This window comes from Dermacentor albipictus, chromosome 2, assembly GCF_038994185.2.
Source record: "Dermacentor albipictus isolate Rhodes 1998 colony chromosome 2, USDA_Dalb.pri_finalv2, whole genome shotgun sequence".
NCBI classification, from domain to species: Eukaryota; Metazoa; Arthropoda; class Arachnida; order Ixodida; family Ixodidae; genus Dermacentor; species Dermacentor albipictus.
Genome location: NC_091822.1, coordinates 195,165,354 through 195,191,304, shown reverse-complemented (window position 1 = coordinate 195,191,304; position 25,951 = coordinate 195,165,354). Strand labels below are relative to the sequence as shown.

At 44.6% G+C, this 25,951-nt stretch overlaps 1 protein-coding gene across 5 annotated transcripts in view; it reads right to left on the bottom strand.

Moving 5' to 3' along the window:
- Window positions 1-25,951, bottom strand: part of LOC135898546 (ubiquitin carboxyl-terminal hydrolase 48-like) — a 92,964-nt gene that overhangs the window by 57,878 nt on the left and 9,135 nt on the right. For 4 of the 5 annotated variants that reach the window (XM_065427558.1, XM_065427559.1, XM_065427555.1 and 1 more), the window contains exons 7-13: window positions 25,531-25,655; window positions 24,607-24,715; window positions 23,728-23,941; window positions 14,249-14,455; window positions 14,018-14,110; window positions 6,243-6,361; window positions 3,129-3,204 (exon numbers count right to left, since the gene is read on the bottom strand). In XM_065427558.1, the coding sequence (XP_065283630.1) occupies window positions 3,129-3,204; window positions 6,243-6,361; window positions 14,018-14,110; window positions 14,249-14,455; window positions 23,728-23,941; window positions 24,607-24,715; window positions 25,531-25,655 (943 nt within the window). The remainder of the gene's footprint in view (window positions 1-3,128; window positions 3,205-6,242; window positions 6,362-14,017; window positions 14,111-14,248; window positions 14,456-23,727; window positions 23,942-24,606; window positions 24,716-25,530; window positions 25,656-25,951) is intronic. The other variant, XM_065427556.1, reaches the window with a different exon arrangement.

Genomic DNA, 25,951 nt, shown 5'->3' with positions numbered 1-25,951 from the left:
CTCTTGAGTCTGCAAGAAACCTTTGCACCAGTGCCGGCGAAGCATGCTGTAAGAACAGGCTGAGTGTTACCGCAATTGCTCTTTCTGTCGGGTCCCGAACGACCATGATAATGTGCAGCCTGTTCTTACCACATGCTTGCCGTCAGTGTTCTCTTGTCTTGTCAGGTTTTGCAGGCGTTTCTTACGTGGCATTAGAGTCGAACCCACTTATAACGATACCAGTTTTAACAATGTAGAAATAAGTATAGAAATGAGAGAAGCTGCTGCCCCGTCAATTTTTGTATGTTTTCCAATGTGAAATAACCTGTTTACTACAATGCCCCGATGTCGCATTATCGGTTATGATGATGAAGTCTGGCTGCTGGGTGTCCAAGCCAAAAGGTAGTGAAATGCGAAATCCTTGAAAAGAAAAAAAAAAATGAGAAATTTGAGCCGCTGCACAATGGCCCGCTGCTACGACTGCCGCGCGCTCATTTTGTAGCCTTCTCCGCGTGCCTCTCTCCCGTCGCCCTTCCACCCCTCCAAACACAAATAGGCTGCGCCATAGCTCTAGGCTGTGCCACCCTCCGAAACACGAATGAACCGCACCAACTGCATTGCTCGCATGTTGCTCACTGGCTCCTCATTCAGCGCAGTTCTGCAAACAGCTTAATCGCTCACGTTCGTCTTTGCTGGTTGCGTCAAAATCATTCCTGGCCACATGGTTTGCCAGCCTTGTTTGACTTGCCGCAGAAACGGAAAATGGCTGATCTGCCGGCTGATCATAGGCAGTGCACGACGTTGCCAGTGAAAAGAAAGTGCATGGCTAAGACACAGAAACTAAGTGCTTCTAACAGATGAGGCAATATTGCCATTGGGTACCGATGGTGACGATGGCAGCAATGACATGGTAAGGCAGGCTGCCTCAACGTTGTCCTCACAGGAGGCCCGGCAAATGATTCAGTCCCTCCGGAGATTAATTTTCGCAAGGAACCTTCTGCTGCACTACGTGGAGCACCTGGATGCCTTGGAGAAGGATGTCGACAAGCTTCGCGTAAAGCATGCAAGGCTGACGGACATAGAGTTTTCTCGTGCGAGCCAATGAGAAGTGCGTGGCGAGATGCTTTTGGCGATCTCGCTTCAGCGTTTTTTCTAGATTTCTCAGGCTGACAAGCTGCCATGGCAATCTTCTCGCATTTTTAAAAGGCCCCTTTTGGGGCACACCAAAGCGATGCCTCGGCGGTACTCGCATATTGCTTGCCACCTGTGACCCCTCTCTGCAGGTGTTATAGCAGTGCCATTCTTTAATGCCAACAGCCGCGGCTTGTTATATGCGATCAGAGCGCCCAGGAAGCAGTTAAACGAGTGAACACAATCACCAGACGGATGGAGGAAAGTGGTGTGGAGGGGCACTGGCCTCCCCACCATTATAGTTTTCTCACATCAGCTCTGCCATTCCTGTATTTTGATTTTTTTTCATGCAACCCAGTTGTAGCAATTATCGGTTATAACAATGGCATTTTTGTGGCAATTGAATGCTGTTATAAGTGGGTTCAACTATATTAAGTATTTACAACACAGAGATAGGCATCAAGATAAGTGCTCTTGTAAGAAAGCAAATGATTCTAGTCTCCCGAAAAAACTACAGTACCACCGTTCGAACGTGGGACTGCACAGGAGCAATGTTGGGGCTGTGATTACTATGCGAGGGAGGACAAAAATCCGAATTTTCAAGAGCAAAGTTGGGGGTACACTTATTATGCAAGTGCATTCATTATGCAAGTATATACGGTACATATAGCGGCGTTACCAATTAGTGCAACTACTCTTTTTGGCTCGATAGTGAAAATTGGATCATGAAAGAGAAAGCAAGGGATGCACATGAGGAGACATTTATTAAGCTTGCATGCACTAATCAGTATATGTACTGCCCATACCACTCAAAAGTGAGGCAGTAAAACCACCTCTCTCTTTTCTACAGCGGATCTTAAAAGATAAACCCAAATTTCTCAGCATAATGGCTATTTTTCTACTTACTTGCGGTCATATTTCAATTAACAATTGCAAGAAGTGCTACACGCAAAAATATATCAGTTCAAACCAAGAAAAATGAAATCATAGAAGACTGAACAGTAGCCTTTAAAGGCACCTTGAAACAGTTTTCTAACTAATCATAGAATGGCCGAACTATTAAAGGGTGTCGTCTCAGGAAACTCATCCTGCAAACATTTTTCGAACCCTTCAACTCTAAGTGAAGCGATTGCTCCAATACCCAGATTTCTCTCTCTTTTTGCCTCCACTAGCGTGCTGGAGGCTGCACAGAGGAGTAACCAAGAGGGCAAAGCCCTGGCCAAAAGCTGTGTTGCGAAGATGAAAGGTCTTGTTGCGCACAGACGACGCACAGAGGACATAGTTATGCACAGTGCAAGAATGAAGTGACTTTCCTGCCTTTTTGAGATTGCACAAATAATATATATATATTAAAGAAAAAAAAGGTTACGGACGAAGACGAAGTGGGACACAAACGACATATGTGGGTGTCCATATATGTCGTTTGTGTCTCACTTCGTCCTCGTCTGCTTAGTGCTGAAACCTTTGTTTTTAAGTCATGGACTAACTAGCTCAGCAACAAGTTTTGCTAAATATACTTTTCATTCATCTAACTCAAAACTAGCAATTATGTATTATTGAGTATGTTCTCGCAATCACAAAATCAGCCAAAAGCGCTGGTAGGCCAGCTGCTTTTGATGACACTGCGTGACGGCATTGCGGAAGCGAGAGAAACCAATTTTTTTGCTGTGTTTTACAGCAGATGGTAAATTCCTTGCTGCATGCAGTGCAGTGATATTTGGTTCACATGTTCACAGCAGCCTCTACGACAGATTGATAAAGCTTTCTTACTATGGCAAAGAAGCATTTCAGGGCCCCTTTATTATAGACTTTGGGGGCACTAGGTCTTGCCCTAGAGCACAAAAAAAAGAGGCAAAAGAGTTGGGCAATGGTGACGAGTGCTCCAACGAATTGATGCCCAGTCTTAAGCTCTGTCTCTGCATGCCATACCTAGAGCGTGTAACTAGTAAGCTATTCAAGAGCACATTCTCCAACAATGCTGAATGCTGATGGCGCGTGAGAAAAAGAGGCAAAAGCACCTTCAATGACGGGCAGCTGCTCATATAGGGAGCGCACCTCTTTCTGTTGAGCTCGGCCAGCAGACACCTTGTCCGCCTGCGAGACAAATTGTGGGTGATGATTAGGGAGAGAAAGGAGAGAGAGAAAATAGCTTCATAATCATCATCAGCCTATTTATGTCCATTGCAGGACAAAGGCCTCGCCCAGAATCTCCAATTACACCTGTCTTGCACCAGCTGATTTCATCAAATACCTGCAAATTTCCTAAATACATCATAACACCTAGCTATCCGCCGTCCTCCACTGCACATCCCTTCCCTTTGCACCCACTCTGCAACTAATAAAGCAACGGTTATCTGTTCCATGCACAACATGACCTGCCCAAGTCCATTTATTTCTTTTAATCTCAACTAGAATATCACAAATCCTCATTTCTCTCTAATCCATTTTGCTGTGCCTTTCTGTCTCTTGATGTTATGCCTATGTGTACCATCTTTCATTCCATCGCTCACAGTGCAGTCCTGGCTTTCTCAATCTTCTTGAGATGCTTAAGAAACCATGGGCCTCTTAACAAAGAAGTTCGTGGGTTCTCTCTTAAGTTTATTCTGCCCTGCATGAAGCAGCTAGAAGTGTTTTGCACAGTGAAAATGTTACACAATCATGGTTTAACTTTATGAGACCATTGCGCAAAAGCAAAGCTTTATAGCTGCTTTGCCAGATCCACATGCATATAAGCACTTTCATTACTCAAAAATACTTTTCTGATGAATGAAGTTGCTAATTTCAGTTTTCCCGTGAGCAAATGGCAACAGCGCCCTCTCCTGTTAAATGTGACTGTCATTCCCGCAAAGTTTTTGCTATGTCACACCAGCCAAATCCAGCTGAATATGAGAGACACAAAAGAACAGCAAGGTTAAATTATGTGACTAGCAAAGAGTCCCTCACCAAACCTCGCTGGAAATTTTGATTATACAGAAAAAGTTGTAAAGCGCCATCAGGGTACATTCTTTACAAAAGGATCTTCAGTAAGGGTTCAGTAGTAGTCACAATGGAAGCAAATTAAAGTTGAGAGGGGATGGTGCGAGGAGGTGCGAGGAGGAGGAGGTTAAAAAAAATTAAATTATGGGGTTTTACGAGCCAAAACCACTTTCTGATTATGAGGCACGCTGTAGTGGGGGACTCCGGAAATTTCGACCACCTGGGGTTCTTTAACGTGCACCTAAATCTAAGTACACGGGTGTTTTCACATTTCGGAGGAGGAGGTGAGGAGGTGCGAGGAGGAGCCCATGAAAGAGGCTCTCTCTCTCATGGCCTCAGCCAGCACCCATAAGAGACACTCATCTCCTGCCATATCCCATATTGAAGATGAGAGCCCAACTCCATTTTTGCAGAGACCCCAGCCCTTGCAACTGCAGTCTTCTTTTCTTGCTATGCAAAAATCTCCAGAGGCAGCATTGCTCGCTCTGTGTTTTGTTTGGTGGTGAAATTTTATCTTCTTCTTTTCTTTTGGCAGGGATGACCTTGAGGCCTATTATAGGATGGGGCAAAGAATGGCACATCTCACATCTTTTATTTATTTATTGCTTAATGCCAGCCTGTGAGCCAGGCTTTAAGGGGACACTAAAGGCAAATACTAAGTCAACGTAGACAGTTTGAATACCATTCCAGAAAACTTGCAACGCGTGTTTCTTGCCAAGAAGAGACTTATTTTACGAGAAAATTGCATCTGAATGGTCCGAACATCTTTTTCAAAATTAAAATCTCCCGCCACCCAATCGGGGGACCGGTGACATTGCATATGCCATCACCGCCCTTTGCTGCCATCGGTGAATAAAACAGGGCCCGACAGACGGCGGCACCGAGCCACGATAGAGCAGCGGATTTGCGATTGCAGCTTCTTTTTGGTCAAGTGGTGCAGACCGTTCGGGCATCCCGTGACATCGCATGGAAGTTGAATTCTCTGCTACTTGCAGTTTCTCCGAGTTTCGCGAGCCAGCAAAACCAGTGCAACATTACGCGATAACTACTGAAACGAGAAAGCGTGGGACACACAGAGTGGAGCGAAAACGAAACCTTTTGACCGCTCGCGTCGTTGTTGCGGGAAATTTTAATGAGTTCTTTTTTCTAAAAGTGAAACAGAAGTGGACAAGTAGCATTTTATTTTGTTTTATAATACAATACAAGGATGTTTTGTGGAACGAGTGGTTGAGTACTAGTGACAGAATTTAACTGAGGAGTGCTTTCGTCATCGGGCAAGTACTTGAATGTCCCAGGTAAGTCAAGTATTAAGGCTCTGTTCGCGATAGCATTGACGCCTTAGAGATTCTCGAGCACTAATCTATCATTTTGGCTTGACTTAATATGTGCCTTTAGTGTCCCTTTAAGCAGAGAGAGAGAGAGAATAAACTTTTATTGAGCCCTTAGTAAAGGTTGGTGCGCACTGGCACCAGGTGGGGTGAAACCTTCTTCTCAGGTCCCATATGCGTCCAGCAGTTCCTGGCCCCTAGCCGCCAGCACGAGCTGGGTCGGTAGGTTGGGGCTGGACAACAAGGTCTCCCATCGCTCAGGGGGGGGGGGGGGGTTAAGCTTAGTGCACTCTGCGAGGATGTGTGCTAGAGTGCCTTTTGATCGTCTGCAAAACGGGCATGAAATGTCATGCTCTGTTGGGAACATCTTGTGCAAGAGCATGGGATGCGCTAGCGACCCCGCTTGCGTGCGTCGCATGTTCGTTTGCTGCCTTCAGCTGAGTTGCAGATGCAGACGGGGAAGTCTACATCTGCCGCTTCTGTACATTTGTACAAAGACATCACCTTTAAGCAGGAGTGCATTAGGAATACACTGTGTAATCAATTCAAAACAAAAGAAAAAAAATACCGAAATATATAACTGGGCACATTCTTGTTACACAACATAGAACAATAACATGAGACAAGGTACAATGTGAAATGGCATCATATCAGACAGTCTAAATTGACCTGAACCTGAACGTAGGAGAAAAGCATGCAGCAGGATGGACCATTTTCTTATTTTTGCATGCCATTTACACTTCCAGTGTTGATTCCCCCAGCTTAGGCAGCTTCACCACACTGCCTGAGACACCGCATAGAGGTTTGGATGTTGGCCGTGGTACTCACCCGCATAGCTTCCATTTCAGCCACCCACTGCTCAAATATGGCATTGTCAGTGTCCAAGGCATCTTGCACAAGCTTAGGCAGCATAAAAGCCCAAAAGGAGTCCTGGTCGGCTGGGTATGCTGCACAATGTACACAGGGTAGAAAGAGTTTCTGCTCATTTTGCTATTGTTAAGACATACACAGACATTTGCAGGTAAGGTCACACACTGATTTTACAAGATGATTTTAAAAAACTGATGAACATAAATACATTCTTTTTACATCACAGATGGCAGCACCAACCATGCCACAAACGGTAACTTTCATCACACTGTAGAAGTTAGATACCTATAACACATCAGCAAAGCATTCGTTACTTCTCTACTTGGATGAAGTAGGTCAGTATTATTTCACTGTATCAAAAAAAAAAAAGGCAAAACTACCAAATGACATGTTGACTTGTGTTTTGTAGCACATGAATACAGTCAACTGACTTTCCGGATGCCCAATTTTTCAGGCATGTCCGATAATTCGGACATCTTCGCAGCACCATCACGTACCCTGTAGAGTTAATCTACAAGAACGTCTGACATTTTAGACGCAAGAAATTTTCGTCGCCCTATTTTCCTGACTTTTTGCCGTGGCCGCAGTTTCGAAACGGCATTAACCCATTCGCTTCCGCAGCCGCCAATTCATTGGTCACTCAAAGAACGGCTGTCTCTGGCTATTTTTCATACATGGCAGCACATTAAAGGCTATTTTCTAGCTGCTTTGGGTTTAGCACACTAGATGGACATATTTGTCTCCACTTTCAGCAGAAGTTGTTCGTAAAACAATGGAAAGATTCCTGCTCGTCAGACGCTACTCTGTTGCTGTAGCTGTTGAAACCAGAGTGTACCAGGGTAGAAAAAAAGCTTACAGGCTTCCGAGTGGGCTCATTATTTTCAGAATACTACCGAAAACTGTAAAGCAGAACCATTTGATGCTGTGTTTTGTTTCCGAGGGCCAAGTTCAAAAGCCCAAGAGTCGTTCTGATTGAAAAGACAAATGCAAAAGTGTGCTCCGCATTCTTGCTCATTTTAATATTTTGTTGTGCTCACTTTCTAGCTTTCTACCGCATCTGATGTGGAAGCCTTTCAGGAACAAAATAAATTGGACATTTTGTAAATTCAATGTCTGCAGCAGATTTTAGAGCAATTTAGTTTGCTCAGCTGCTATAGTTGTGGACAAGAGCATGGTGACAGCTGCAGTATAAATGTAAAAGATCAGACTAAACAAATCCATGCAATATGCTCTGTGGCAACGCTGCTGCCTGGTGCTAAAGGAACTGACATAAGGTGCAGCAGTGCTTGCTGCTGCACCTTATGCTGCTTGTTGATGCACAACAGCGAATAAGCACCATCAGCAACCTAAGCTTGGTTGCTTAAAGGAGTGGCATAGCATCACAGTTCACACCAGCAGCCTGTTAGCAGTGGTCCTTGATACCAGCTTTGAATGAACATCTGGGCTAAAGCCACAACAGCATCCAGCAGAGAGTTGCACGTTGGCTGATGCTTAATTCTGGCCTTTCTGCCTTTGGTGCTGTCTGACAATATTCACTATGAAGTGAAGTGAACTAGCCTGCCAACAAGCCAAGAACACCAAGCTGTTGCTGTATTACCTATCGCACACACCGTTTAGATGTGTTCACTACGTGCCACCATGTACTATAAGTAAAGACTTAATGACAGGCACTTGTTCCTATATCTCTCTCTTCTTTGCAACACCATGTGGTAGCTTTGCTCATGGAACACATTTTGTAAAATTGGCACGGTATTACTACACCAGTGTGTTGCAAGCATGCCCTGCCTTTCTTTATACAAAAGGTTTTGTATCAGCTTCATATAAAAGTTCTCTACCAAATACAGGCCAACCATTGAAACTTCTAAGGGATCTTGACAACCTCACATAAACATGAGCAATCACCACTTTTTGGCTTTGATCAGCCCACCACATCATGAGTATTTTACCACTTTTCCAATGGTTTCTAGCATGCAGAGGAAAAAGAACAGCGCTTTCCTTTTTCTTTCACGACAAAGATAGGAGTAGACATTATACCATCATCACTTTTTCTGTTGAATTATACAATTAAACCTAGATATAACAAAGTATTTACTTTTCGTAACTTCCACGTCTATAGAACACCACACATATTCAACCTCTACATAATGAAGCGTCTCTATCCACAATTTATATATCATGAAATTTCACTGCTGCCACAAAGGAAGGCTGAGACAATAAAGTAAACCTACTGCAGGTTCCAGTGGCCAAATGGTTGACTCACATGAGGCTGTTTGCGAACACACCTTTCAAATAGCGCGCTGCATGACAAAAAGAGGCTGCTGCAGCAGAGCAGTGTTTTCTCCGGCAGCGGCAGTGTGCCGCGAGATCTCAGAGGCCATAAGATGGCGAGTGCGGTGTTGATCAGAAGCACAAAGGGGCACGTGTTATGGCGCATCACATCAAGCATTCTATGCAGCACAGTTCCGTATTCTGCATGTGCCTTGCGACACCACTTGATTTGGTGTTTATTTGTGACTTGTTGGCAAGTGACAAGTATGAGTAGCGGTAGTGGTGGTAGGGCAGTAGCATTAAACACAAGGCCCTATCGCTTGAGGACAAGACTAGTATCTTGCAAGTGATCTCGATCGACAGGGAAAAGGATGTTACTGTTTGTTTCAGGATACCACAGAACTCTCTTTCCATTGTTGGTGGTGGTGGTGAACAAACTTTATTGAAAAGGGGAAGGGTAAAGGGGGACATGGCTGAGGGATTGGGCTCAAGTAAGGCTCTGGGCCTGCTTGGCCTTCTCCGCCCAGTCCACCAGTTCAAGCTGTCAGTCGACGTCCCCGGAACAGGGCCAGGCTGTCCAGTCAGCCTTGCTGCTGACGGGGGTATGAGAAAACAGGGGCGAGGTGCATTCCCACATTATGTGTGTGAGTGTTCCTGTTTCTGAACAGAGCCTACATTGGTCGCTTTCCTTGCCCTCTATGATTTTGTTAATGTACTTTGGGTGTGGGTATGTGTTTGTCTGAAGTCACCGAAGCGCGACCGCTTGCATTTTATCGAGTTGCTTGGCCGGTGGTGGGAGCACGCGATGCCTCAAGCGATACCTATGGGCTATTTCATGATAAGTCTCGCAATGTTCCTCGTGTCTCTCCTCCTCATTCAAGCTGTCCACATCCGCGGACGAGGCTCGGCGTGCGAGATCTAGAGCCAAACTGTGAGCCGACGCGTTACCGGGCACAGCCGCGTGAGCGGGGGTCCACACGAGGGTTTTCAAGCCGCTTAGGGGGCGTCGTGTGAGGACATGGTGCACCTGTTTGGAAATTATACTGCGGACGAAATTGCCGATGGCCTGCTTGCTGTCGTTGATGACGGTATTCGCTTCCCCATGCATGGCCATGGCAATCGAATCGCGGTTTCCTCCGCTTCCACCACTGGGCCAGCCGTGATTGTTGTGTGTAATGTGATAAAGCATGTGCTATGGAGAAGGCGCAGGTGAGCGCTAGTCTTCTCCTTTAGCCCAGTTGTGGCTGCGCTGGCTGTTTGTGTGACTGAGCGCACACACAGCTGGCACGCCCTATTTCGGAGGAAATTTGTGGCAGGTGCAAAGTTGGCCCGAGCCAAGATAGCTGGTGGCTTCATGTGCACTGTCTTCCCGTGTGCCTAGTGTTGGAGGTCGCGTAATCTCAATTATTTTTTTTGTTTTTTATTTAATCTTACCTTTTAGGGCACAAAACACACAGGGACAGTTAAGACAGATGCAGACGAATTGTCCCTGTGTATGCTGAGTGCTAAAAGCTAAAATGAAATACGAACATGCCCAAACTTACATTCTCTTACGTTTCAGCATCATCATCAGCCTATTTTATGTCCACTGCAGGACAAAGGCCTCTCCCTGCAATCTACATTACCCCTGTCCTACACCAACTGATTTCAACTAGTGCGTGGGCATTTCCTAATTTCATCACCCCACATAGTCTTCTGCAGTCTTCGAATGCACTTCCCTTCTCTTGGCACCCATTCTGTAACTCCAATGGTCCAACGGTTATCTAGCCTACGCCTTACATGGCTTGCCCAGCTCCGTTTCTTACTCTTTATGTCATCTAGAATATCAGGTATCCTCATTTGCTCTATGAACCATACTGCTCTTTTGCTGTTGCTTAACATTATGCTTAACATTCTTCGTTCCATCACTTTTCGCGGTCCTTCACTTGTTCTCGAGCTTTTTTGTCAATCTCCAATTTTCAGCCCCATATGTTACCACCGGTAGAATGCACTGACTGCACACCTTCCTTTTCAATGATAGTCGTAAGCTTCCAGTCAGGATCTGACAATGTCTGACGTATGCACTATAACGCATTTTTATTCTTCTGTAAATATCCTTCTCATGATCAGGGCCTCCTGCGAGTAATTAACCAAGCTAAACATACTCCTTCACAAACTCTATAGGCTGAATGTTCCCTTGCCAGGCTATTTAACATTATATTTGTCTTCTGCAGATTAATCTTCAACCCCACTCTTATACTCTCTCTGTAAAGGTCCTCAATCATTTGTTGTAATTCGTCCCTAGTGTTGCTGAACAGGACGTCATCTGCAAACCAAAGGTTTCTGAGATATTCACCGTTGATCCTCGCTCCTAAGCCTTTCTAGTTTAATAACATGAAAACTTCTCCCAAGCATGCAGTGAATAGCATGGGAGAGGGTGTCTCTCCTTGCCTGACTCCTTTCTTGACAGCTAACTTTTACTTTTCTTGTGGAGGACCAAAGTAGCTGTGAAATCTATGTAGATATTTCCCAAGATATTCATGTATGCATCCTGTACTCCTTGATTACATAATGCCTTTATCACAGCTGTTGTCTCCACTGAATCAAGTGCCTTTTCCTAATCTATGAAAGCCACATTGAGAGGTTGATTGTACTCTGCAAATTTCTCAATTACCTGATTGATGACATGGATGTGATCCCTTATAGAGTATCCATTCCTGAAGCCAGCCTGTTCTCTTGGTTGACTGAAGTCAAGTGTTGCCGTTATTCTATCGGAAATTATCTTCGTGAATATTTTATATAACACTGAAAGCAAGTTTATGGGCCTATTATTTTTCAATTCTTTAACATCTCGCTTCTTGTGGATTAGTATAATGTTGACATTCTTCCAGTTCTGTGGTACAGAAGTCGTGATGCACTGCCTATAAAGGGCAGTGAGCTTTTCAAGCATGATATCTCCTCCATCTTTCATTAAATTGACTGTTATTCCATCTTCTTTTGCTGCTTTTCCCCATTTCATGTCTTTCAATGTCTTTATAACTTCATCGCTAATTATAGGAGGAGCCTCTGTAACCTGTTCATTACTACTTTGAATGAAGGTAGAGTGGCTGTTCTGGCTAGTGTACAGGTCAGTATAGAATTTTTCTGTTGCTTTCAATATATCTTCGAAATTGCTGATGATGTTACCCTGCTTATCTTTCAGTGCATACATCTTGGTTTGTCCTATGCCAAGTTTTCTTATCACTGATTTCATGTTGCGTCCATTCTTTACTGCTTCTTCAGCCTTTCTCATGTTAAAATTTTATATATCCGTTACTTTCTCCTTGTTGATCAGTTTTTAAACGCGTGTGAATTCTACCTCATCTCTTGAGCAGGACACTTTCATGCTGTGTTGTTTCTTTATTAGGTTTTCTGTTACTTGGGAGAGCTTACCTACTCATTGCCTTGGTGCCTTACCTCCCACTTCAATTGCTGCTTCTGAAGCTAGCCTAGTTATGGTTTCATTCATTACCTTGTGGGGATCGCACGCGCATCCTGATATCTCCGGAGCGGCCACGCGGTTATCACGCGATAATCACGTGCTTGCTCGCGGAGGGTAGCTGGGAGAGGGCACCTTCGCCGCTCCCGCTGCTCTTCGCGCCTGGCCGCGACGCTGCAGCCAAGGCACCCCGTTCCCTCCTTTCCCTTTCTTGGAACCGGGGAGACTCCCCTCTCCGCCGCTCGGGGAGAAGCGCTATTTCCCCGATGCATCTTTGTCTATCGGCTGACGAGCTTGCGAAAGGCCGCATCTCAATTCAGCCGCTGAGACCGCCGCACGCCGTCCCCCTGTTGCGCCCGGCCTTTGTGTGCGACTCACCGCCCCAGGGCCCGAGCATGGATCCACTTTGGGTGAGCTGAACTCTTATCAGCCTCTTTTGTGGTTCCCACATTGTGCGGTTTGTTTCACCCCAGACGTGCAGAATGCTCCGCCGCTGTGGTTGTGTTTTGTGTTGTATTTGTATGTGTTGTGGCTGTTGTTGTCTGTTGGAACATTTGTACTCTAAAGTGAATAAACACCTTAGGTCGAGACTCACCCTGTCCCCCCTGGCCTGAACCCGCCGTGGTCGCAACTCACTGCAAACCGCGGGTTAGGGGTCACAGCTCTGACTGCTAGGGCTGCTGCGAAAGTGCTGGCGAGCGACTGCCGCTCCATCGGCGCTGTGCGATCCAGAGAAGGGTCAGGTGCGCACGCGCGAGCCTGAGTAATACCCCTATAACCTCTATGTCATCTTCACCTCTCTGTTCTAAGGCTGCATATTTGTTTGCAAGCACCAGCATGAATTGGTTTGCTTTTACCCTTACTTTGTCTGGGCTGGCCTGTTTCTTCTTGACCAAGTTTACTCTTCCTCTCTTGAAATAGAGGTGAATCCTAGACTGCACTAACCTAAGATCACTGCACTTTACCATACCTAACACTTCTACATTCTGCACTTTGTTGGGTAATTCGTTAAGTTTAGGAGATGCGTTAAAGTGAGAGACAACAGTGAGCATTCACTCTCCTCGGCCTGCACTCTTCAACGTGCCAACATAGCAGCAGCAAGCGTTCGCGGCCATCAGTTAATCTGTGCATGCTTTCCTGTGCAAGCGTGACACCATGCTTGTTAATTTAATTAGTAAGCAAATGCTCACTGCAATTTGTACGGCTGACAAAACTATGAACCTTACTTTGTATAGTTCTCTAATACTTTGATACAGCTATCAATGCTAGGCCTTCTGGCCAAAGCTGTGACTTTTTTTCATTTTGTTATTGAAGTTTGTTTCTTCGGATGGCGAGATTATTCAGATATTTTTTGCAGCCCCTCCCGTGTAAAAAGAATTGGTTGGCGACTGTACTTTACATAAACGGTTGAATTTCAATATAGCGAAATTTTGATGTAACGAAGTAAAGGGCCGCTTTTACGAACTTTGTAATATCAATGTTTAACTGCGTTTTTCATACTATATTCACAATAATATTTTTATGTTTAAGCAAGTTACACATGAAAAAGTAAGCCTTACGATGTGAAAAAATGCCTTCAAGTTTGTGAGGCCATGAAAGCTAAACATAAATTGGGCAAAGCCGTTAGTAGTTGTGTCACCTACACTAAACTTGAGTCTTGACACTACACACTACACTGAAGTCTTCATGAGTTTGTCACCAGTGGCAGAGTTCTCAACCCCTGTGTGGTGCCTTGCCTTACCTTATGAGGCAGAATCACTGAATTTTTCCATTGAGAGCAACTCGTTAACAATGCTTAGCTTGAATTAACCAGAAATTGAAGTGCCATACTTACGAATGAATGAGTTTTCACTTTAATTCAGTAAAAATGGAAGATATGTATGGGTGACCTGATTTTATATGTGAGGTGGCACAAAACTGGAACTTAATCATGAACAGTGATATTACTGAGCCTCGTTCTTTAAGCGGATACAGAACAGCAAGCACTGCAACCCTTGCTGATACTCACAATTTGTGTGACCACTTTTTTGATAGACCAACATATATGCCCCCGTAGAGTCGTGGGTTCCCTTGGCCAGTCTCTTGGGCTCACTTGCGTCATCTGTAAATGCCAATGCAAGATTGTAAATTTGTATTTTTCTAAAGTCATGACCATATAATGACTCTTACTTTTTCAGAGCACATAAATGTGACTGTAAATGTTGTTCTGCAGCTGGCCCCACTACGCTGAATAGCTTACCTGAGCCAGTGCTTTGTGGACGTGTTGGGTTTTCCTCATCTGTGTTGAGCTGTAGATGGCGCCCACGCATTTTACAAACACCATCATCGTTGAAAAGGTACCATGAGCCTGAAGTTCGATCCTTGATGTGGGCCACATAGTGGCCGGAGTTGGCACTGGACCCTTGATGAATCAGCACTGCCATCAAGGTGTAGACCATGCTGCCTGCTGCATAACCAAAGAAGCACACCTTATACCCTATAGCAGTGCTACCATACATGGGCTCCAACATAGGCCATGGGCAACATCACAACAGAAGACTAGGCCAGGCTTGTTTCGGCCACACACAACTTACGTCAGCGAGTTCTATAACCTCAATATATATAAAGCTGTAATATACAGGGTGCTTTTTTAGCTGCACCAAATTTTCAGTTTGGTGCAGGTAAAAAAAAAAAAAACACCCTGTATAATGCCAGCAAATACAAAATGTGCCAATTCTCACCTAAAGCTATGACATAACTTTAAGTTAGTACATTTTATTCAAAATGATGGCATGAAGCCTAAAGCCATGAAGCCTCCGGACAGGCCGCCATTGGAATATGAACCTGGCAACGTTTAACGCTAGAACATTATCTAGTGAAGCGAGTCTAGCAGTGCTATTGGAGGAATTAGAGGGCAGTAAATGGGATATAATAGAGCTCAGTGAAGTTAGGGGGCCAAAAGAAGCATATACAGTGCTAAAAAGCGGGCACGTCCTGTGCTACCAGGGCTTAGCGGAGAGACGAGAACTAGGAGTCGGATTCCTGATTAATAAGAATATAGCTGGTGACATGGAATTCTATAGCATTAACGAGATGGTGGCAGGTCTTGTTGTGAAACTTAATGAGAGGTACAAAATGAAGGCTGCACAGGTCTACGCCCCTACTTCCAGTCATGATGACCAGGAAGTAGGGGTGTGCGAATATTCGAAATTTTGAATACGAATCGAATATTTTCCTTATTCGAATCGTATTCGATTCGAGAAATGCATATTTGTAAATTCCCGAATATACGAAGATGGCCGAATAATGGTCGAAACGGCGAATATTCGGACAGACTGTGAATAATTTAGCAATTAACGAATTATATGCTTGCTCCACATTCTCCTAAAAACATGTTTATTCACTGAGAGCTTCAGATGATCCGCTCATTATCTGTATGCTCTGTATCAAGATGGCAAGTTGGGCCAGTTGGTTGGGATTCATAGTAAGGTTCGTTACAGTGCAACACAAAACAAGGACAAAAGAAGCTACAAAACGACGACAGAGCGTTACAGCACTGTGATCTTAAGCGCTGTAACGAACCTTACTATGAATGTGTACGCTCTGTTCCAGTCTATCTGCATCAGGCCCGTGAGACATGATCAGTTTCGATTTTTCTTTTTACCAAGCTTTATTCCAGGGCTCTTTCATAACAATATATGATGTACTTTCGGGCTTTGTAAGTATGTGCAATAAAATATGCACCTAGAAAATGTTAGCTGGACAAATGTTGTCACAGTGCATAGAGAGCCCTTACTTTCTGAACATGTTGAGCAGTCAATTTTCTTCGCGATAATCTGTAACAAACGTTTACCTGACAGAGCATTACCTGACATTACATGAGTGCGTTACCTATAATGAGTGTCTCTTTACCCTGAAGCAGCCTCGTAAAATGCAATATTATTTTTAAAAGGGTAATAAAGCTATTTTTACCTCGTTTTGCAATTTTTTAATGCTACACATATATTCGATATTCGATTCGATATTCGAAGACAGTTTTTCGCCTTATTCGTATTCAATTCGTTTCAGTATTCGCACACCGCTACCAGGAAGTCAAAAGCTTCTATGAAGACGTGGAATCAGCGATGGGTAGAGTGAAAACAAAATACACTATACTGATGGGCGACTTTAATGCCAAGGTAAGCAAGAAGTAGGCTGGAGACAAGTCAGTGGGGGAATATGGCATAGGCACTAGGAATAGCAGGGGAGAGTTATTAGTAGAGTTTGCGGAACAGAATAATATGCAGATAATGAATACCTTCTTCCGCAAGCGGGATAGACGAAAGTGGACGTGGAGGAGCCCACACGGCGAGACTAGAAATGAAATAGACTTATACTCTGCGCTAACCCTGGCATCATACAAGATGTGGACGTGCTCGGAAAGGTGCACTGCAGTGACCATAAAATGGTAAGAACTCGAGGGAACGGAAGAAACTGGTACATAAGAAGCCGATCAATGAGTTAGCGGTAAGAGGGAAAATAGAGGAATTCCAGATCAAGCTACAAAACAGGTATTCGGCTTTAATTCGGGAAGAGGACCTTAGTGTTGAAGCAATTAACGACAATCTTGTGGGCATCATTAAGGAGTGTGCAACAGAAGTCGTTGGTAACTCCGTCAGGCAGGATACCAGTAAACTATCGCAGGAGACGAAAGATCTGATCAAGAAACGCCAATGTATGATGGCCTCTAACCCTACAGCTAGAATAGAACTGGCAGAACTTTAGAAGTTAATCAACAAGCGTAAGACAGCTGACATAAAGAAGTATAATATGGACAGAATTGAACATGCTCTCAGGAACGGAGGAAGCCTAAAAGCAGTGAAGAAGATACTAGGAATTGGCAAGAATCAGATGTATGCGTTAAAAGACAAAGCAGGCAATATCATTACTAATATGGGTAAGATAGTTCAAGTGGCTGAGGAGTTCTATAGAGATTTATACAGTACCAGTGGCACCCACGACGATAATGGAAGAGAAAATAGTCTAGAGGAATTCGAAATCCTACAGGTAACGCCGGAAGAAGTAAAGAAAGCCTTGGGAGATATGCAAAGGGGGAAGGTAGCTGGAAAGAATCGGGTAACAGCAGATTTGTTGAAGAATGGCGGACAGATTGTTCTAGAGAACTGGCCACCCTGTATACCTTGAGCGTATCGGAATCTTGGAAGAACACTAACATAATCCTAATCCATAAGAAAGGGGACGCCAAAGACTTGAAAAATTCTAGACCGATCAGCTTACTGTTCGTTGCCTACAAACTATTTACTAAGATAATTGCTAATAGAACCAGGAACACCTCAGACTTCTGTCAAGCAAAGGACCAGGCAGGATTCCGTCAAGGCTACTCAACAATAGACCATATTCACACTATCAATCTGGTGATAGAGAAATGTGCAAAATATAACCAACCCTTATATATAGCTTTCATTGATTACGAGAAAGCGTTTGATTCTGTCGAAACCTCAGCAGTCATGGAGGCATTACGGAACCAGGGTGTAGACGAGGCATATGTAAAAATACTGAAAGATATCTATAGCGGCTCCACAGCCACCGTAGTCCTCCATGAAGAAAGCAACAAAATCACAAAATCCCAATAAAGAAAGGCGTCAGGCAGGAAGATACGATCTCTCCAATGCTATTCACAGTGTGTTTACAGGAGGTATTCAGAGACCTGGATTGGGAAGAATTGGGGATAAAAGTTAATGGAGAATACCTTAATAACTTGCGATTCGCTGATGATATTGCCTCGTTTAGTAACTCAGGGGACAAATTGCAATGCATGCTCACGGACCTGGAGATGAAAAGCAGAAGAGTGGGTCTAAAAATTAATCTGCAGAAAACTAAAGTAATGTTTAACAGTCTCGGAAGAGAACAGCAATTTACAATAGGTAGCGAGGCACTGGAAGTGGTAAGGGAATACGTCTAGTTAGGGCAGGTAGTGACGGCAGATCCGGATCATGAGACGGAAATAATCAGAAGAATAAGAATGGGCTAGGGTGCGTTTGGCAGGCATTCTTAGATCATGAACAGTAGGTTGCCATTATCCCTCAAGAGAAAAGTGCATAATAGCTGTGTCTTACCACTACTCACCTACGGGGCAGAAACCTGGAGGCTTACGAAAAGGGTTCTACTCAAATTAAGGACGACGCAACGAGCTATGGAAAGAAGAATGATAGGTGTAACATTAAGGGATAAGAAAAGAGCAGATTGGGTGAGGGAACAAACGCGAGTTAATGACATCTTAGTTGAAATCAAGAAAAAGAAATGGGCATGGGCGGGACATGTAATGAGGAGGGAAGATAACCGATGGTCATTAAGGGTTACGGACTGGATTCCAAGGGAAGGGAAGCGTAGCAGGGGGCAGCAGAGAGTTAGGTGGGCGGATGAGATTAAGAAGTTTGCAGGGACGACATGGACACAATTAGTACATGAACGGGGTTGTTGGAGAAGTATGGGAGAGGCCTTTGCCCTGCAGTGGGCGTAACCAGGCTGATGATGATGATGATGATGATGAAGCCTAAAGTGTGAGAAAAGAGGCAGGACGCTGTACAGCACAATTAGGCTGGGTTTGCTGTTGCTATCACACAAAGGCTACACTTTTTACAACTGAAACTTGCAATGTAGTTTCTAGATGACTAAAATTTTAAATTTGCTTTTTCTTTTTTTTTTTATTTACCCGCCGTGGTTGCTCAGTGGCTATGGTGTTGAGCTGCTGAGCACGAGGTCACGGGATCGAATCCCGGCCACGACGGCCGCATTTCGATGGGGGCGAAATGTGAAAACACCCGTATGCTTAGATTTAGGTGCACGTTAAAGAACCCCCGGTGGACAAAATTTCAGGAGTTCTCCACTACGGCATGCCTCATAATCAGAAAGTGGTTTTGGCACGTAAAACCCCATAATTCAATTCAATTCAATTCAATTCCATTTCTTTTTTACATTCCTTTAAAGAGCCGCTCACCACGCCACATAGCAAGTTTTGGTTATACGCTGGAAGTTGTTACAGTGAAAGCTCGTTATTTCGAATTCCATGGGGATGCTACAAAAATTGAAATTATACAAAATTCGAACTAATGAAAGTCAGAGAAAAAAATCGCTCAGTTAAGGCGCGTATATAGTACGACACAGTGTGAGTGCATGCACGCACGCACACGCTACGTCAAGCTGGTGAGAACAATGTCTATAGTTCTAAGCATTGGCGTGACCAACGACCAGCGTGACTGGACGCACGCGCCGCGTGCCGACGCGCGCCGCAGGAACAAGAGCTGCACTTCTAAAATGCACTCTCGAAACATATTACAACCTGCTGTGATATTGGTCACCATTGTGCTTTCGTAGATGCACTGGCTGCACGGTGCTGAGTTCCACTGTACGTATAGGTGGTGTCCAAACACGTATCCCAGCTATGCTTCCCTTTGAGTAATAGCCACGAATCTCAAAGGCTATGCTTTTTGTTACTGCGAGCGCCGATAAACGTCACACCTGCCATGTTATAGACATTACCTGGTGCCGCTTCTAGGCAGAACACCTCATAGATAAATGGCATAGCCTCCAAGATGTGGCATGAGGAAAAGAAAAAAAAGAAAAGACGCGGTTTCGCCAGAAAGGCGCAGCATCGATTGCGATAGCAAATTAGCAGGCAACCGTATGAAGTAAGGATAGTATTCTTATTGGCCGCATCAACATGTAAACATTCGCTTGCTGACTAAAATACTAAGCATGGTGTCAGCACACACAGCAAACATGAACACATCACACCCGATGACTACGGACACTCATTGTCAAAACACTGGCGTGAGGAAACGCGGCAACAGCAGTGAGCGAAGTGACATTTGTGCCGTCTGTCGCTTCAACGCAAAGTGAGCGCTGAGAACGCACAGCACGCACAAAGCTACGAGCCGCCGACGCAACTTGACTCTGCCCCCAACGCAGCTCGCTCTCAAGATATGGCCACGCGACTGCATGCAGCCGCCACATGCACAGTTGCAGCCGGAGAGAACGGCCGCCCCCACTCCCTGGTGCCTCGCAATTTGGGGTGCCTCGCGCGCGAGAGAAGATGGCGTGCTTCCTCTTCACATTCGCTTCTTTCGCGCGGGCGAGATTGAGCCGCGGCCGTCGGCTCCTTCAGCTCCCCTTGCAAGCTTTCACTTACACATGTAGCATAGGGCGCGCCGACAATGACACCGACTGCAGAAATGCGCTTGGAATGTCCATATAATCGCTACCACAATTAAAAACTAAATAAAAAACGCAGCGGCGCAATCGCTTTTTTATCTTGAAGGTCTCGAGAGGTGGAGAGAACCGACCTGAAACAGATGGCCACAAATGGAAAGAGCAAAGCTGCGCGGCGACGATCGTGCTCCCGCACACTAGCATTCTCCCCATCCACAATGGCACGGAGTTCAAATTATCAGTGGTGGTGCGAATTTGAGTGTGAATTAATGGGATGCCTCACATATTGCTTTCAATACATTGTTGGACGGACCGCGGCGACTACTTCGAATTACCCAAAATTTTGAATTAACGAGATTTTACTATACACGCCCTCTAGGGGCGTTCTCCCGCAAGAATTTTTTCAAATTGGTTCATTAATAGCCAAGATAGAAATAAAGTAGGACCTCGTTCATTCCTTTTGGAAAAAAACACGAGAAAGAACATACTAACCGGGAAAACGTACGATGTGAAGTAACTAAAGAAATTTGACAGACTCAATTATTGTTGACGTCTACGTAATGCAAAGCATCCCGCGGGTTGTTGCGGCGCGAGATGCTGATGTCAAGTTGGTAGTGCTTTGACGGCCCGAGATCCGTTTTGTTGTTTTCCTATTGCATGGTGTTTTAAGAGGGCGACAGGAAACCGAAATGAATTCGAGCTGGTGGGCAACACCAGATGCTGCCGAAGTGAAGCATGATGCCCACATCGTGCCACCTGCAGCAAGAAACGGCAGCGAGTTTGGATTATCGCCTACCAAAAGCGTGCTGTACGCTACCAATGGCACTACGTGCCATGTGCTGTAAAACAGATGGGTGAAGATGTTTATCTTCACCTATTTTGCGAATGCAGCGTGCGACAACCTGGGTGGAGATTTGCTGGTACCAGGATAAGAAACTGTGTGCGCCATCGTTTTCACCTGAGATGGGCGGCGATATACTGTTCTCGATCGCGCGCACCTCGCTTCTTTTCTTGTTTAAATCGGATCTAGCGGCTGGAAATGTATACGATCGCAGTCTGCAGCAGGGAAGGGTGGCGGCGTGTTTTGGTTATTGCCTATTAAAAGCGTGCGCAGTAGGATTAGTGATGATAACTGTGAATTCCGCGTGCGACGACCCCTGAGAAGATTTACTGTTACCAAAATGAGAAACTGAGTGCACGCCGGCGTTTTCATGCGAGACAAGCGGGCAAGTATTGCGGTGAAGCTGCTGCGGCGGGCAGCTATATACTGTTCTCGATCGCGCGCACCTCACGTATTTTCTTGTTTCCGTGGGATCTAGCAGCCGGAAAACGTATCATACGATTGCAGTTTGGCGATGTACTGAACATTGGTGCCAAAAAATTGTGTTTTCCGAGTACATATGAACCAGTAAAAAATGAGTGTAACTCAGGAGACTGGCCCATTTTTTGTGTTTTCAATTGCAAACGTTGGCACCAGGAAATCATATGTAATGGGAACATATTAACGAGGTTCTACTGTATTTCAGTGCCGCGAACCCATGATTTCAGAAGGCAACCGCCACTGCCATGAGAAACACTCTCTCAAATTGCCCCATCTAGCCTACGCAAGCGAAATTCGTTTTCTGTGTTCTCCCATACAGGAGTTCGAAGATCGCGTGATGCATACATCATGGTTCCTGCCTTCATTTATTTTTTTTTTTTTCCTCACTTTCTCGCTGCACGATGAACTTCCACTGGCAGTGTCATGCACGAGCTGCTGGGGTTGTCTTGTTTTACGCAGCCCATGATTTTGTGCACTGTGCACGAGAACACCCAACTAGCAGTATAAGTCAGTGCTACACAAACACTGAGGCAGACACAAACAGATCACAGAGCATGATCTTGTGCTGGAACACAGTAGAAAATGACATCGTTTCGGTGTCTGAAAGCGCGACTGCACGACATGGGAACAAGCAGACAAAACGGAAGTAATCTCTCTTGCTGAGGTGCGAAGTCAAACAAAAACCCACAGACCTTCGGTTTGAGTGTTTTATTATTTCTCTAAATTTTAATTCGTCTATTGAAGCAACAGATTACACATATAACAGATGTTGCCTTGAATAATTCTCAAAATCACGTGCCACTGTGAGCGACGTCACAGCACTGCAATGTGCGTAGGTGACTTGTGTGATATGCGTCAACTCTCCGGCTGGGATCATGGCTCCCGCGAGGAGAAGGGCGTTCGGTTTGAAATTTCAGCTCTGTCCGTGGCATGTAGCGATGTAATACTTAGCAGACACAATCGTTAGTGCACACTGTATGCACAGCACTTGTCAGCTTAAAATGGCCAGACCTGGTGTGAGGGGCCCTTTAAGGGTGTAGCCGTTCCACGTCTATACAGCATTAAAAGACAGCAGCTCATGGCCATGAAAGAGCACTCTTGTCCTGGCAGGAAATAGGTGTGGATGGGAAATAAGATTCAACTAGTGAAGGCACTTTTTACATTCACAAAATCTGAAATGGGTCCAAGAGCATGGTAAGATAGCCAAGGATGTAATACCTGTTTCAATTAATTAGAAGTAATGAACCCCACCAGGATTATCATTATCAAAAATAACTAAGCTCATGTTACCCCATTTGACATATTGTCTGTTGAGAAGGGCACTACACTTCCACGTCTTCCTGCTAATGAACCACACAAGCATGATCTTGTGCTGAGTAAAAGCAGCCTCTAGCTATAAGCTTCATGGCACTGTGAACAAAGATAAGAAATTTTGATGTCCAGGAGGCTACACTTTGGTTCTAATGTATGTTACAGTACAGGGTTGCCAATGAGCCTTAATTGCCCAGCTTCCTTCCAATGTGGGTGACATTTTAGTGCACAGAACCTGAGTGTATGTGTATGAGAGGAATGGAACCTCTGACATTGTGTTTCCAGTCCTAAAGCATAGCTTCCGACTCGTAGCACCCTGTCAGCCCATTAGATTACTATGAATGTGAGCAGACGTGCAAGCCACACCTGCTGCGACACATGGCACTTGCTCACCTCAATGCTGTTGACAGAGCGATAGTTTAAAGGGACGTCAAAGAGAAAAATAATTTTGGCTGTATTAGTAAATTACCATTCTACAATACTAAGAGAGCTAATTTTACTGTGAGAGGAGGTTTAATAAGCCCGAAAAGATACAAAAACAAAAGATGGATGGTGCTGCGGCCTTGAAGATTTCATGCCAGTTCCCCCTGACGTTATGAATTTTGATGGCATCTGCTTGCATATAGTTAAATTTTTATTAGCGTAAAGATGGACTACATCAAATTCTGAAGAAAAAAAAAAAGGACTGAGCTTAGCAAGTTTCAAGAACATTTACTGAATCACAGAGACCCAAATAAGAAAAAGACTTTAAAATCTGTAATGTCACACTGACATACTAACCTTGAGCTTCATTTTCTTTTCTAATAACCAACCTATTACTGTGAAATTAACAAAGGAAGAGTGTTTAATGAATACTTTATCAATCAGCTAATCTAGCGCCTCTGTTTAGCAGCACATACCCGGTTTTCGCAGGTGGGAACTGAAGTCCAGAGTTTCAGTGAATTGCAGTGCAGTGTTGATCTTGCGGCAGCCAGCCTGCCGGTCGAAGCCAAAGCGCAGCAGCTGCAGATTGAGCACAGGTGGCAGGCGGCGCAATCGAATACAGCGCACTGCATTGCGCTTGCCGCCGCACACCCCACAGCTGTACTGGTTGCTACCTTCCAATTTCTCCTCCTGGAAGTGACAAAAAGCAAACAAAACGCGGCAATCATGACCAGCAATTGTTACCACTATGCAGGGAGCAAATGCAGAACACTGTGTTGCGAAACTGAAACCAAGTATGCACCGCACACATGAACCATGCAGAACGCACTTCACTTAATAATCACCCATCAGTACTGCCCGACTGCTTAGAGGTCAACATGTGACATAAATAAATTCAAATTTGGAATACAAATTTTCTGCCACACGGAATGTACTCAGAAGGGCAGTGGATTGGGCGAGTTGATGTTCCATGGTAACAATAAAATTCAAACAGCGCTAGACGACAGGACCAGAAAGAGGAGGAGACAAACACGGCGCCATGTTTGTCTGTGTTTGCCGTGTCAGCGCCGTGTTTGTCTCCTCCTCTTTCTGGTCCTCTTGTCTAGAGCTGTTTGAATTTTATTGTTACCATGGAATGTACTCATTCTCCCAGATTCCTGTGAGACGTGTGCGGTTTAATATGAAAAGCTTAATTCAAGCTAAATTTGGTGCCAAGGCCTCTTTAAGGTGCACATTACCACCACTAGAATGCTGCTGCTGCCGCCAGGACTCAGACCCATGATCATCTCAGTAGCAAGCACCGTATCTGATGAGATGCTGTTGCAGACCTTGTTAAAAGCATAAGATGGACTTGCCCTGAGGAACTGATTGAGAGCCTCTTCCAAGTGCCTAAGGCCTTTGATGTTGAGGTCCAACTCATAAAACTTGGAGGGGCATAAGGATTCTGTGCTGCATTCAAGGCACCTGTAGGGAGACAGGCACACAAGGGCATGAGAAAAAATCAAAGGCACAAGTAATGAAAAATTAAACGGGAATGAAATAAAAGCAGCTTAACAATCCCATGCTGTCAATTGTATGCAGCTGTCATAAAGCAACCAGCCAGGGGATACTTTTTTTTTTTCTTAATAAGCACTACTATACAGTGCTACTGTAACAGTACTAAGGAACAAATTTACTGGCAAGAGCACAGCCAGTGCTGTTGCAGTATATCCGGTCTTACAATCCTTTTGGGAAGGTGGTTGCGCTCATTTCCTTTGCTTGATTATGTAAGTTATGACAGTCATGATTTGCATGGCTGCCAAAGCCCCTATGGTAGCCACCACTAAAAGGCACAGAGAAACTCAGTAAGGTAGCAGTAAGAGGGTTATATGATTGTAACTCTATCGAATCATTCATCCACAAAACAGCAAAGTGTTAAGAAAAAATCAAAATATGAGCTAAGAGAATGTGGAGCGCAAATGGAGCTCGTTTGGGCAAGTTGAGAATAAAATAGAATAGTCAATTACAGATCCAGCAGGCATGGTAGAGCGCCTTGGTTATCTCCATTGTGAAGTCAGTGCAAGATTTAATTTTTTTTCCTACAAAGAAATCGTTTACCCATGTGATTCATGGGCAATCATTGTAGGAGTGTATGAAAACTAAACTGACAAGCAGTTTGCTGCAATGAAGAGGCTGCATGACCAACACACTCTGGCTGTATGCTCCCCATCAAAGTCTGGAAATATAGAAAGGCTGTACCATCAACATGCTCACACCAAGAAAATCATAATGGCACTCACTTGGTGACATAGTCATATTCTCCTGCATACTGTTCCTGTACAATGGTACGTGCAGAGGGCTGCCGCTGCGAGGACAAGTGCTTTTCCAGGAGGCACATCAGCAGCTTGCTGAATTCTTGCGCATCCTGAGAAAGGGAAAGAAAATGGGTGGAGGAAGTGGAGTGCATGCAAGAATGACTGAAGTTTTAGGGGCCAAATAGTGCACAAGAAAGGATTGCAGAATAGTACATGATTTTGTTCTTAACACTTCTTTACTACTTCATACTCTATGTCTTTTTCTTCACAATGGCAGCACATTATGTCCTTGTGTTGTCATCAGACACTGTACAATGGGCAGTGGTAACATTGTGTACATAAAGTATAGCATAGCAGAAACTTGCATTTGCCTGCCCAGACACCTTGCAGGCTGGGTTTTGAAGCT